Source organism: Moschus berezovskii, chromosome 20 (assembly GCF_049115385.1).
Source record: "Moschus berezovskii isolate FMDL1 chromosome 20, NW_MosBer_1.0, whole genome shotgun sequence".
NCBI classification, from domain to species: domain Eukaryota; kingdom Metazoa; phylum Chordata; class Mammalia; order Artiodactyla; family Moschidae; genus Moschus; species Moschus berezovskii.
The window spans coordinates 42,807,636-42,820,801 of record NC_142479.1 but is presented as its reverse complement, the minus strand read 5'-3'; the positions used below and the strand labels follow the sequence as shown (position 1 = coordinate 42,820,801).

Below are 13,166 nucleotides of genomic sequence, written 5' to 3'. Positions count from 1 at the left end.
CCTGAAACCAAGAAACTGAAGCTCTAGTTTCTATATAAAAATGTAGAAAACAGAATAAAATGAAAGGATTTCTACCATAGCTGTTAATTTCCCTGACGGATTTTACTCAGGATTGTGGGTGGACACAAATAAATGCTTGTGTTAAAGGCAGACACATTTGATGATGGAAATGAATAAAGGTTTAAAAAGGGGATTGGGGGGGTACTGAGGGAGCTCAAGGACAAAAGAGATAGATCTAAAAACAGTAACATATTTAGAAGCCAGCTGATGTGCCAGGTTCTTATAAAACAGAAAATATTTATAAATGAAGAAGGAAATATGGCATTCATAAAAGACAGTCAAAAAAATAATTAACTAACTAGCTAAGGTATGAAATTCACCTCCAACCCAAGGAACATGAGCAGCAGAAATTAAGAGTAAATTACCACGGTGATATACTAAAATGTTGAGAAATCAACATATTACTAACGTAAGGCATTTAACTGAAGAAGAGAATCAAATGCTGCCATTCTCTTACTTTTTCCAAGTAGCTGTCCACTGGTCAGCTAAGACCCACATGGCCTATTCCTACCTCTCGGAAGAGCGCGCCATAGAACTGAACAATGTACGGGCAGTCACTGCTCCGCATCACTACATCCAAATCCATGAGGAGCTGCTTCTGCTCTTTTTCATCGACTGTTGACCGGATTCTCTGAAAAAGAAGGACAAAAGACATCATGAAAACACAAAACAACTTCAGAAACTAAAGAAAAGCCACTTCTGCAAGACTGAAAATTTCCAAGCAAACTTCACAAATACTAAATAACCACACATAAAAATTATAATCTTCTTTATACTTTATAAGAACAATTTTATCACTGAAAAACACAATAGCACTTAGAAAAAAAAAAAAACCTGGACAGTACAGCCCTTAGGAATGCTTTGAAGGACCCAGGCTTTTAACCACAATGGCAACCCACTCCAGTACTCTTGCCTGGAGAATCCCACGGATGGAGGAGCCTGGTAGGCTACAGTCCCCGGGATCGCAAAGAGTCGGACACGACTGAGCAGCTTCACTTATACACTCACTGATCACGTTGGCAGGATTGCAACCAAGCTGTGGGGCACTGAAAACTAGCCCCGCGTGCAAATACAAAGACAGTCCTGAGGAGCCAGACTTTAAACAGTTTACACAGAACAATCCTCAGGAGTTCTGAGGACCTACAAACTGTTAGTCACCATTTGATAACAGTACGGAAGCAAGGCTTTCAGTGCAAGAACGGCCCCCTTCGCTCCCACTGCGTCCTTATGCCCAGCCTCCTCCTTCTTTACACGTGGAGAACAGTCCAGAGCAGGTAAAAGTGAGAACCAGCCCACAGACCACAACCCGAGTCTCCCAAACCCTATACTGGCATCCCCCCTTCACCACACTTTCTGTATGTTAGAAACAAAGTTCTACCCGACCCAGACTGCAGGGCATACAAACATGTGGAAGCAAACCTGACAGCGAGGAAGCAGAAGGCTGTCTGTCTGCTCCTCAGGTGACGAGGCCCTCTCCAGTGCAGACCTGGGGGACATCGCCATGCCCCCTCAGTAACATCTCTGCACAATACCAGCAGACAGCCATAGAAAACCCAGACCCCACCTCCCGTCGCCCACCCAGGATCCGTGCTGAACATGGAGCTGTTCAGAGGACAGTTCCCACTATGGACAGCAAAGAAACAGGTTCAGAAAGTGTGAAACAGTAACCAAGTCACAGGTTCATGTGGAGGCATGCAAACAGCTGCTGTTCTCATTAAAAAGTTTACAATGTCACACCGCGCCACTGCTTACAATACACAGCACATACTTACAAGGCAAGTTAGTATACAAAAATACACAAGGTGGCATTTAGTCTTCCAAAGACATCAAGGCATGTGTCCTCCATGTTCTCCAAAGGGATGAAGGCAGTCAATTATAATTCTCGAGTGCATTTTACAGAAGAGAAGCCAGAGGCACAGAGTATACAAGATGTATTTCACATGACAAGACAATAAGCAGGTATATAAGGAAAAGAAGTCGGTCTCTCATTTTCATTTTTCCACACTAAATGAGGAACTCCATATATTCCAAATACAAACAAATTTGATTTTATAACTTAAAATCTATAGCCTGCTTGCTAGCTACAGTACCTCATACCAAATAAAATTTATGAATTAAAATTCATCTTGTATATACTGATTTTAAACTCTCACACTGAATGTCCTGCCCAGATAAATAAGAAAAAAAGAGGAAGAATGAAAAATAAAAACAAGTAAGACTGGTACTTTTAAAATTAAGAAACTCCCCCTGCACCTCCATTTGTGTATTTTCATAGTTTGGAGAATAATATTCTCGCTTTTATATCAACAATGGCATAATGTCTGCTCAAAAGAGATATTTTTAAAAAGTCAAATTAGTCCAGAAATGTAATTTGTATTTGTTCAAAACACTGATAATTTTTATAAACATTTAAATTACATTAACTTCTGTTTTAAAATATAACTTTTAAAAGTGTGACCTCCCTGGTAGCTCAGGTGGTCTCCTGCAATGCGGGAGACCGGAGTTTGATCCCTGGATTGGGAAGATCCCCTGGAGAAGGAAACAGCAACCACTCCACTTCTTGTCTGGAAAATCCCATGGATGGAGGAGCCTGGCACGTTACAGTCCATGGGGGTCGCAAAGAGTCAGGACACGACTGAGCAACTAACACTTTACACTTTACTTTAAAAGTGTAGCTGTGAAAATACTAATTTGGGAAGGTAATTCTTTTTAAAAACACTGAACAAATCCTAAATTTAAAGGACAAAGAACTAATTATTAGAAACAGGAAAGAAAAAGCAAATGGCCCTCTGGTTGGGAAAGATTTTGATCTACTAAAGAATTGTCACTATTAATAGATTTAAAGATTTTTTTTTCACTTTCACTATTTTTTCCTACTTTTCTATATTTACAAATGTAAATATACTAATACACACATTTACAAAACACTGTTTTAAAAGATGCCCTCCTTGCTAGTTTGTTTTTTCTTTCCGTACACTGGTTAGATGACTTTCTAAACTTACAATAAACCTTAGCAGTTATCATCAATATTTGGCTCCTGGGGACCAATTTCTAAAAACGCTGCTGCTGTTGCAGAAAGGATACATGTTACTACATGAACTGCAGGCCTAACTGAAGCCCCAGTATCTGACTGATACACAAGATTATTACTAACCACACTGGAGACAGAGCTCCTTGCACAGCTGTAATTTGAGATCGTGAGCATGAGAGGAAAACCTATTCATCTGTAAAATATTCTTGAGCACTACTGCCAGCGCAGAAGAGAAACTGTGGCTGCTGGAGGGCCTGATACTCAAACATGAAATAGATTCTGCTCCTGGACACTTGTCATCACCTCTGCACACTTTCTGAACATCTAGTCCAAGTGATGGGCAGAGCAAGGGGAGCGACTGGTATTACATCCCAATTGTTTGAAACTAACCAAGAGCAGCTAGCTCTCAGTTATACTGAAGCTTTAGGGTCATACTGCAACATTCGTTATATGTGAGCAATTAATAAAACAAACTAATTCAGAAGGCCTAAAGGACTCAAAGAGGAGATTAACGATAAGCATACATCTCCTACAACAGCAGTAGCTTCACATTAATGATTTTTGTTCATAATTGAGTAAGTGATTCACGTTGGAGAACACTTAATTAATGAGTCATGTGACAGAATACTTAGTAATAGAAGTCCCTACCAGGAAAGTTTTTCTAAATGAACATCAAAGCAATGTGTATGGAAAAGATTTCTTCCATTTGAAACAAGTAAGTAGAGCATGTCAGGGAGAACAAACTTCCCTTCCCTTATAAAGCTGTCCTTAATGAGGACACTGGAAATGCAAGCAAAGGTGAAGCCAACTATACTACCTAAATTCTCTTATAATTTGAATATTTAGAAATCAAATGTGTTGATAAATGCCTCAAGTTACAAGAAATTTTCATTTATTGATATCAAAAACTTTAAAGTTAAATAAGGCGCGACTTCCCTGATGGTTCAGTGGTTACAACTCTGCGCTTCCACTGCAGGGTGTGCAGGTTCAATGCCTGGTCGGGGAACTGAGATCCCACACGGCTACGAGGCATGGGATCTCAGGTAGACTCATCTCCACAGAAACTAAAGAGGGACAGAGTGACGGTTTGACAGCATTTCATTTAAAACCAAACAATGAAGAGGATAAGGATTTCTTAATCAATGTAATTGTAATAAAGGTATTTTCAAAGTGTCCACTACCCACAAACACCAACACTGCTATGCCAGACTTGCAACCTTGTTCATAATGCTTTCCCTGCCAAACACTCCTCCTAAGGTTAGTATATAAGAATACAATACAAAGGAGACTCCCTGCCACTCAGCAGCTGACTTCAGATCAACCTCAGTTAGTGAGGTGGGGACTAGGAGAGCAAGGATCACATTCAGATCCCCAAGGAAGGCCCCCTGAATTCTTACAAACATTGGATCCTTACAAAGAAATATGCTGCTTTCCCAGCAGCAACATCTAGAATTCACTTCAGATGCAAAGGTAAAACCCCAGAAACCACTGCAGAGAATCAGTGGGCTGCCCGCTTCTTCTGAGCTGCAGGAAATCCTAGGCATTCTTAGTTTCCTCATTTCAAAACAAAGATTCTCTGCCCCACAGAGGCAGCAAGAATCTCACCCTTCGCTGTTAGTCTTCTAAACAGATCACACACAAAAATGTCCCTGCTACCTCACAATACTGTCACTAATAAGGTCAAAGCAGATGGCAACATTAGCCAAAACAAACCATTTTTAAAAAAAGGAAAAAAAAAAGTATTTGTAACGCTGATCACAAATGCAGAACTGCCTTTAATGTCAAAGAATAACAAACTGTGTGTGTTAAATCGTTTGTTTTAAATTATGAAAACACATGCTTTTACTAAGGCAGGAAGAAAGAATACTAATTCTTAATTGTAAAACCATCCAAGTCCTTCCCCACCTAGGAACTGAACAGATGTCCTACATCTCCTGCATTGCCAGGTGGGTTCTTTACCACTAGCGCCACCTGGGAAGCCCATCCAAGTCCTTAGAATCTATTTAATGAACTTTCAAATGTATCTTGATCAAATTAATAGCAGGACCTCCCCAGCTTCTCACTGAGGATACTGAATTCCTTCTACGTATTTCTGCTGTGCATCATCAGACAACTTGTGAGATCAGTTCCAAAAACACGTGCTACCACATCATGGGACGAGCTGCTCTGAGGACAAGCTTGATATGTCTTAACAAGTGTGATATCATCTTCCCCTTCACTAATGACATAACCCACATGTAAAGAGCACACTGTTAACCTCAGCACTGAAGTATGTAAGGGCCTGAAGATCATAAATGACAGATCACCACTTTGTGAGCCATGACAATACAGTGAGACAAAAGAGAAATCTGATACAGTTTCAGAGGCATGGTTGTGAGACAACAAAGAATGGCAGAAAATGTGCAGAGGTATATCAAACATCTCTCTCACTTAAGAGAGAGGTGTGGTAAGACAGGTGCTTCTCCAAATAACTATTATATACAAGCTGGGATACAGTCCTACATCACAATTCAGTCGGGTCAGTCAAGTGAAGACAAAGGCTTTCAGAAACTAGGTATCCAGAGTCCTCAGAAACACTGAATAGTTGATTAGATTCACCAAGAGCGACCATTTCCAAACCATCCCACTTGGATGCCAAAGGTTCCTCAGAGCTGTCACCCCGGGGGCTTCTGATACGGATAGGCATCAGTTCAGTTCAGTTCAGTTCAGTCACTTAGTCGTGTCCGACTCTCTGCGACCCCATGAACCACAGCACGCCAGGCCTCCCTGTCCATCACCAACTCCCGGAGTACACTCAAACTCATGTCCACAGAGTCGGTGATGCCATCCAGCCATCTCATTCTCCGTCGTCCCCTTCTCCTCCTGCCCCCAACCTTTCCCAGCATCAGAGTCCTTTCCAGTGAGTCAACTTGTCGCATGAGGTGGCCAAAGTATTGCAGCTTCAGCTTCAGCATCAGTCCCTCCAATGAACATCCAGGATTGATCTCCTTTAGAATGGACTGGTTGGATCTCCTTGCAGTATAAGGGACTCTCAAGAGTCTTCTCCAGCACCACAGTTCAAAAGCATCGATTCTTCGGCGATCAGCTTTCTTCACAGTTCAACTCTTACATCCATACATGACCACGGGAAAAACTATTGCCTTGACTAGACGGACCTTGGTTGGCAAAGTAATGTCTCTGTTTTTTAATATACTATCAAGGTTGGTCATAACTTTCCTTCCAAGGAGCAAGCGTCTTTTAATTTCATGGCTGCAATCAGCATCTGCGGTGATTTTGGAGCCCAAAAAAATAAAGTCTGACACTGTTTCCACTGTTTTTCCATCTATTTCCCATGAAGTGATGGGACCAGATGCCATGATCTTTGTTTTCTGAATGTTGAGCTTCAAGCCAACCTTTTCACTCTCCTCTTTCACTTTCATCAAGAGGCTTTTGAGTTCCTCTTCACTTTCTGCCATAAGGGTGGTGTCATCTGCATATCTGAGGTTATTGATATTTCTCCCAGCAATCTTGATTCCAGCTTGTGCCTCTTCCAGCCCAGCGTTCCTCATGATGTACTCTGCATATAAGTTAAATAAGCAAGGTGACAATATACAACCTATCAGAACACACACCAAACAGAAGAGCACAAACACATCACAACTCGGCTCCATCACAACAACCAGAAGAGCACTAATGCAGTCTACTGTATTTGCTGGGGTTTACATACAATTCTGTCAGCAGAAAGAACCCACAGTCAGCAAAACACTAAGAGCAACAGCAAAAGAAACCATGCACAAGAGGAGTTCTAACCCCACAGCACCAGGGACTGGGGGGGGGGGGCAGGGCACACAGCCCTGCCACTTCCTTGGGATCCACCCTCCCCGAAGTGCTCCACTGACAAGTTTCATTCACAACACTCAAGCAACATTAGCAACATGAAATCATATGGGGCACTCAATTTGGTCCTCCTAATAAGCCCCCCGATCTAGCCAAATGAGAGCTTAAGACACTGGAATTCAATCTCAACTCAAAGCCATGGCTTTGCATCCCACAGGTGATCTGGATAATCAAAGACTAGCATTGTGGGCCCTTCAGAATCAACAAAACTGCCCGTGGTGGCAGGGAAATGAAACCCAGCCCTGCCCTGCAGACCCCCACCTCCTCCCACAGCGGCCCCATCCACACAGGAGGCCTGCAAATGAGCGGATCACGTGGCCTGGGGAGGGTGGAGCTGTGAGTGCTGACACCGCACGTGGAGGCTCTGGCCCTTCCCAGCAGCCATCGGGTTAACCTAGGTCTCAATTCTAGGTCAGGGACACTGGTGTCAAGATCCAAATACCAAGGAGAGGCAAGAATGAAGGAATCAAGATCAGGTTACCAGCTCAGGATCAGGAACAATTCAAACCAATGCAACAGGAGAGTTGGAAGAGTAGAGAAAAACACAGGGTGGAAGGAAGAAGTCAGGCAGATCACCAAGAAATGGAAATCACCTGAACCCTTCAATGTATGTACGGTCACATCACTAACTCAGTGTGGCCTATGCAGCAAATTTCAAAGAGTCGGTCTGTTTTCCCGATCAACCCAGATAACTTCTCAATTAGAAGACTCAAAGCTCATCTTAACAATGACAATCCTAACACCTCCCGACCCCACCCAATGGTCAGATCAGGTTCATTCTCCACTGAGATGAGAACCTGACTCCCCTGTTAACCCCACTGCCTTCCAGCTTCACTCTCTTTTTTTCCCTCTCCCTTCCATTTTCATTCTTTCCTACTCTCCCTACAAACAAGAACCGGGCAGGCTCCTTCAAGAAGTCAATCTGGACCTATTAACAGGGCAGCAGTGGTCCAGGCCTGCATGAGGTCACTCCTCCGGCCCTTGGGTGGCGATCCCAGTTAGCCATCCCTCTCCACTCCAGCCACAGACAGCTCCTCTTCTTGATTCTTCCCTCCGGTGTCCCTGGATTTGCCTGGATCAGATTCTGATCATTTGGGACTAACTCCACTGGGGGTTTCTCCCAGAACTGAATTTCTCTAACCCTGACTGCTTCCTCAATTGTTTGGTCTGAATCCTGGGCTCCTTCCCCATGACAACCAGCCCTGCCAGAGAGCTAAGCAGACACCTACTTCCCTCCCAGAGGATGGTGACTGCGTGTCTCATGTGTTCATCCAGTGGCTATTCCACCATCATGCAAATTGGGGCATGAAATGTTATTGCAGAGGATGCTGATCCAAGCCCGAAGGGCCAGTGTCAGAGGACGTCCTTCCTGACCTCTAAAAGACCCTGTGGCAATACATTCCTAAAGTGCATCAGACAACACTGTGGAGTTACTTCAAGTGGCCGTCTCATTTCCCTGACATCAAGGAGGACTCACAGGAGTGTGAACCGCTATCTCAAAGTTCCTTTAAATCTCCACAGTCTTCATCTCAGAGCTAAACCGAGCGCGTGATCAGGAATAGAGCCGTCCATGTGAAAAGTCACACCTAAATCCTTAATCACACAATGCCTCTGTGTATCTGTACTTGTCAATCTGGTCTGTGAGCTGAAATGAAGAGCAAATAGACTCTCTCGGGTGTGAGGAAAAGCTAAGTATTTTCAAAGAGACCAACAACAATACATTTTAAAATGTGCAGTTATAGCATGTATCAGACATCAAACGGGTGTCAATTTTTAATTACATGAATGTACAAATACTTACTCTTCCATTATTATTCGAATTCACAGATTCCAATCGTTACACCCCATCAATACCCTGACTAGAATGTCACATTACCCAGCTCAATGAGAGCATGGCCATATCTCATTTTTTCCTTCTTTTTAAACTGCCCTCCCAGCATCCCCCATGCTAAACTATCATGCTTGCTCAAGAATTCAAGGTGATAAAGAGACAGTATCACCTGGTGAGTACAGATGTGACAGGCATCCGTCTGTAGGTCCCAAGACCACCTGAGAAGTATTTCTCAAAGTCAGATGATGAATGGCAGACAGTTTCCTATTTTCACTCTTTAATTCTTTCAAAACTTGAGTAAGAGTTCAGTCGCTCAGTCGTGTCCGACTCTTTGCGACCCCATGAATCACAGCACGCCAGGCCTCCCAGTCCATCACCAACTCCCGGAGTTCACTCAAACTCATGTCCATCGAGTCGGTGATGCCATCCAGCCATCTCATTCTCTGTCGTCCCCGTCTCCTCCCACCCCCAATCCCTTCTAGCATCAGAGTCTTTTGCAGTGAGTCAACTCGTCACATGAGGTGGCCAAAGTATTGGAGTTTCAGCTTTAGCATCAGTCCTTCCAATGAATGCCCATTAAACAGTTGCAAATGTTAGCAAATTAAAATCTTCAACATCAAAATGAAGGAACTTCTTTGTTTACCTTTAAAACTTATTAACCGTGGCTACAGTCTATCCATATTACCAAAGCTGCTGACCAACAGAGTGAAGCACAGAACAGCACAGACTGAAAAAAGCAGGACATAATTATTAAAAGTACCTTCCCTGGCATCTGGGAGAAAAGTCTAGAACTTCAGTTTACAGGATAGTTTTTCCTTCAACCTCTGCCATGTAAAGGTGAGTGTCATGCACGGACAGCACATGAGGACACTGCAATGCCTGTGCAGAGCAGTCTAAAGAAAAGGACTGTCCTTCCACTCACACTGCCGTGCACAGCATAAGGAGAATTCACTTTACATCCCAAGGAAAACAACAGTGTAATTCAACAGGTAATCCAAAGCAGAGGTTCCAGCCTGTGTATCTTGACAGGTCTGTGGTTACATGCTAAATGCATATGTAAGCATCTTCCCAAGAAAAAGTCTACAGTTCTCACCACATTGTAAAAGAAATACAGCCAAAAACAGGTTAGGCTCCATAGGGAGCATCCTACGATTTCGTCCCACCATCAATTTTTCATTAGTTTTACACAACCCAGTCAAGAAAACTGCTCAACCATGAAGGAGGCTAAAAGAGTAACACTTCACGCACAATAACCTTCAATACAGGAAGCATTTTTTCATTAATGTGACACAAATCCACTCCCAAAAGTCAAGCAGGAAACAGGCAACTCCTCTCATCAAGTCATTTTAATAACCTTTCAAATCAGCGGGCTAACAGGAAGATGATTCACTTAGTCTGTCTGCAAATCCATTCTTAATTCTTACAAACTGGGAAAGTATTTGTTCCCATAAGAATTTTAACTTCGATGAGAGTGTGGCCTATCTCATGTTTCCCTTTTTCATTTTAAATTGCCCCCAGCCATCATCAATTTTCTTGAAATATCTTACAGACAGGGAACATTCAGTTAAACATCTGAATGAACAGATGAACAAACTACACTGACATGGGGAGTCAGGTGGAAACTATCGGCTCCTCCCAGGTGCCAACGTCAGCCTGCCAGGTACCGTGTATGGGCCGATCTGCACGTGTGGCCACTCACGACAGTCACAATGCTGACAGACGTGACAGCACCATCACAGAGGACGCGTGCCAGCACACCCTGGGCGCGGGGCCCTACGGAGTGGAGATGAAATACACACAGAGCAGCCGAGCCGGTCAGGACCGAGTAAGGTTGAGGTTAGTGGCAACAGCATGTGCGTGGTTTCCGGGAAACCGTCAGTGAGCCTGCTGTTAGCCCTAGCCCCGCACCCCGCCCAACCCAGAGCGCAGCCTCCTCGTCTGGCTCCCGCCTGGCGCCCCGCAGCACCGCCCAGGTCCCCAGGGTGCGGCTGCCCGACTGGAACTCACCTTGGCAGTGGAAGGGCCTGGAGTTCAAAACACGTTAATGCATCATGCCAGAGGTGCAGGGAACATGCATGTTTCCAGAGGGGAGAAAACATGCCAGCAGTTAAGAACACCGCCCGCAGAAGAACTGGGAGGAAGAGTTGTATGAGCCCCACGTGTAACCAGGACAGCAGGAACAGAACAGTGGTACTGCCACACCCAGACACCATGTCTCATGGATTAAAGTACCCAAAATAATCGCGGGCATCACCTACTTTAACTGCCATTATTTGCCCACTTGGTTTGTGGACCATTTTGTTGACAGAACCGTAAGCTCCTCGTCCAATCTCTCCGAGGTCTTTCAAGTCCTCTGCAGTGAAATCCCAGTGCTGCTCAGGGGAGATCTTCAGTTTTCCTGATGACTCAATGCTGTGTGTTCTCAGTCTCTCTCTGTTAAGATATTAGGAAGCAATTTTTCCACATTTTAAATAGGTTTTGACTTTATTTTTTCTTTCTTAGCTAGCACTGATTAATGCGTGGGAAAATTTCTTTCCTCATTAGTTACTAAAACAGTCTGAGCTCCAGGTTTCTGGGGATTTGTTTGTTCATTTGCTCGTGCCATTTTGGTTTTTCACACACCGAGTTAAGAAAGACCTAAACTTAGGGAGTTGACAAACACAGCTTTAATGGGACTCATAAAGCCAAACTTCCATTTGTGGAAGAAACGCCTACTGCACACCAGTTTCATTTCTAAATACAAGATCTTTTCCAGACTGCAAAACTGCATTATCAAATACAGAATCCCAGGTGCTATGAACCTCATTTTCAAAAATCTCTTATCCTGCCTGACCCAACACGGATTATCCCAGGTCCTTGGTCCTTAATACAGCTGTTCACAAACTCTGCCACCCATCAGAAGCACCTGTGGAGATGTATTAACTCCCAATGCCCAGGCTTCATCATATGGCTATCAAATCAGAATATGTGGGCACAGAGGTCAAAAAACAGGTTATTTTAAGACACCCAGGTGATGCCAGCAAAGTTTGGGAACTACCACCTCAGGATACTGCCCTACTCCTGTTAACGCCATGCTGTGGAGGGAGAACAGTTAAACAGCTAGCCAGCTGGCTCTAAGAGGAACACTGACACGTGAGCCTCTCAGTCCTTGATGAGCAGGTAAGAGCAATGGATGGAAAAGAAAAATATTCATGGACAGAAGAACTCACTTGCTACAGATTTTCATTAAATAAAAAAAGCACCTCCAAAATGTGAACTGGAGATCAAGTATTAACTTCTATCCATACTATGTAAAAAACCAAATCCAGTGAAAAATGTTACATCAATCGTGTTTTTCGGTTTCTCTCTTGCACACACACCCATGTGTAGGAATGAACTGTATCAAACCAAAGAGTGCAGCAGATATAAAGAAAAAGACTCCATTGAATATTATCTACAGTTTTTCCATTTCATATTAAATGATCAGAAACTTTTAAAACTTGATCTCGTGATACAAGCAAGAACATGATTGGTTATCTATTTCTTCTTCCAAAATTTAGGAAATGTTTTCTCAGATTAGCACGACTGTTTTTTTATAGTTACTTTTAAGCTTCTCATGTACTGAGAATTTTAAAATCACTCTCCCAGAATAATCATTCATACCAGTATTAATAACATCTGAGTCAAGGTTGTAGTTAAAAAGTTAATACACTGTCTAAATAAAAACTTAGTAAACCAGCATTCCAAATGCCAGATTCTCAAACCGTAACTTTAATAAGTCACAGTATCAGCTTTCATCCATACAAGTTCTTTTCAGTTTACAAAACACTTTCACCAGTACTATATATACCTAACATCTTGAGTCACAGGAAGCCCAGAAACCAGTGGCATAAGTGACCATTCAGGTGTGAAGCTTGAACTGCCTAAGGTGGAATCAGATCTAAACAAGTGGGTCTCTACCTACTTTTCCATTGAAGTAGGTAGGGAGATTAAGCCAGGAAATATTCTAACATAAAGAAGTTCCATATATAATGACTACTGTTCTATGACCACTGACAAGAAAATCTCTATGGCTCAGTTTAGTCACTGGTGAAATAGTCAGCACTGGCCTACTGCTGAGGGTCATGGCAGACAGGTTCTACGGTGGTGCCTGTGACCTCCACTTTCCCCGTATCCACATCTCTATGTAAGGACCTCTCTCTGAACACAGAGGGACATGTGGCTTGTTTTCAGCCAACAGAATACAGCAAAGGCTATCACTCATGATTACACTATATTATGTAACATTTACCATTAGCATTCCTGAGAAACGAAATGAATATTTCATTGCTACATAAAGTCACACAAAAACAACAGTTATAATACTGCCACAAAGATCAAATTTTAGAA

At 43.0% G+C, this 13,166-nt stretch overlaps 1 protein-coding gene across 2 annotated transcripts in view; it reads right to left on the bottom strand.

The window, feature by feature from the left end:
* Positions 1–13,166, bottom strand: part of MAP2K4 (mitogen-activated protein kinase kinase 4) — an 81,490-nt gene that overhangs the window by 20,913 nt on the left and 47,411 nt on the right. For both annotated transcript variants that reach the window (XM_088828912.1, XM_055407308.2), the window contains 2 exons: positions 11,057–11,231; positions 572–691 (listed from right to left, as the gene is read on the bottom strand). In XM_088828912.1, coding sequence (XP_088685038.1) covers positions 572–691; positions 11,057–11,231 — 295 coding nt within the window. The remainder of the gene's footprint in view (positions 1–571; positions 692–11,056; positions 11,232–13,166) is intronic.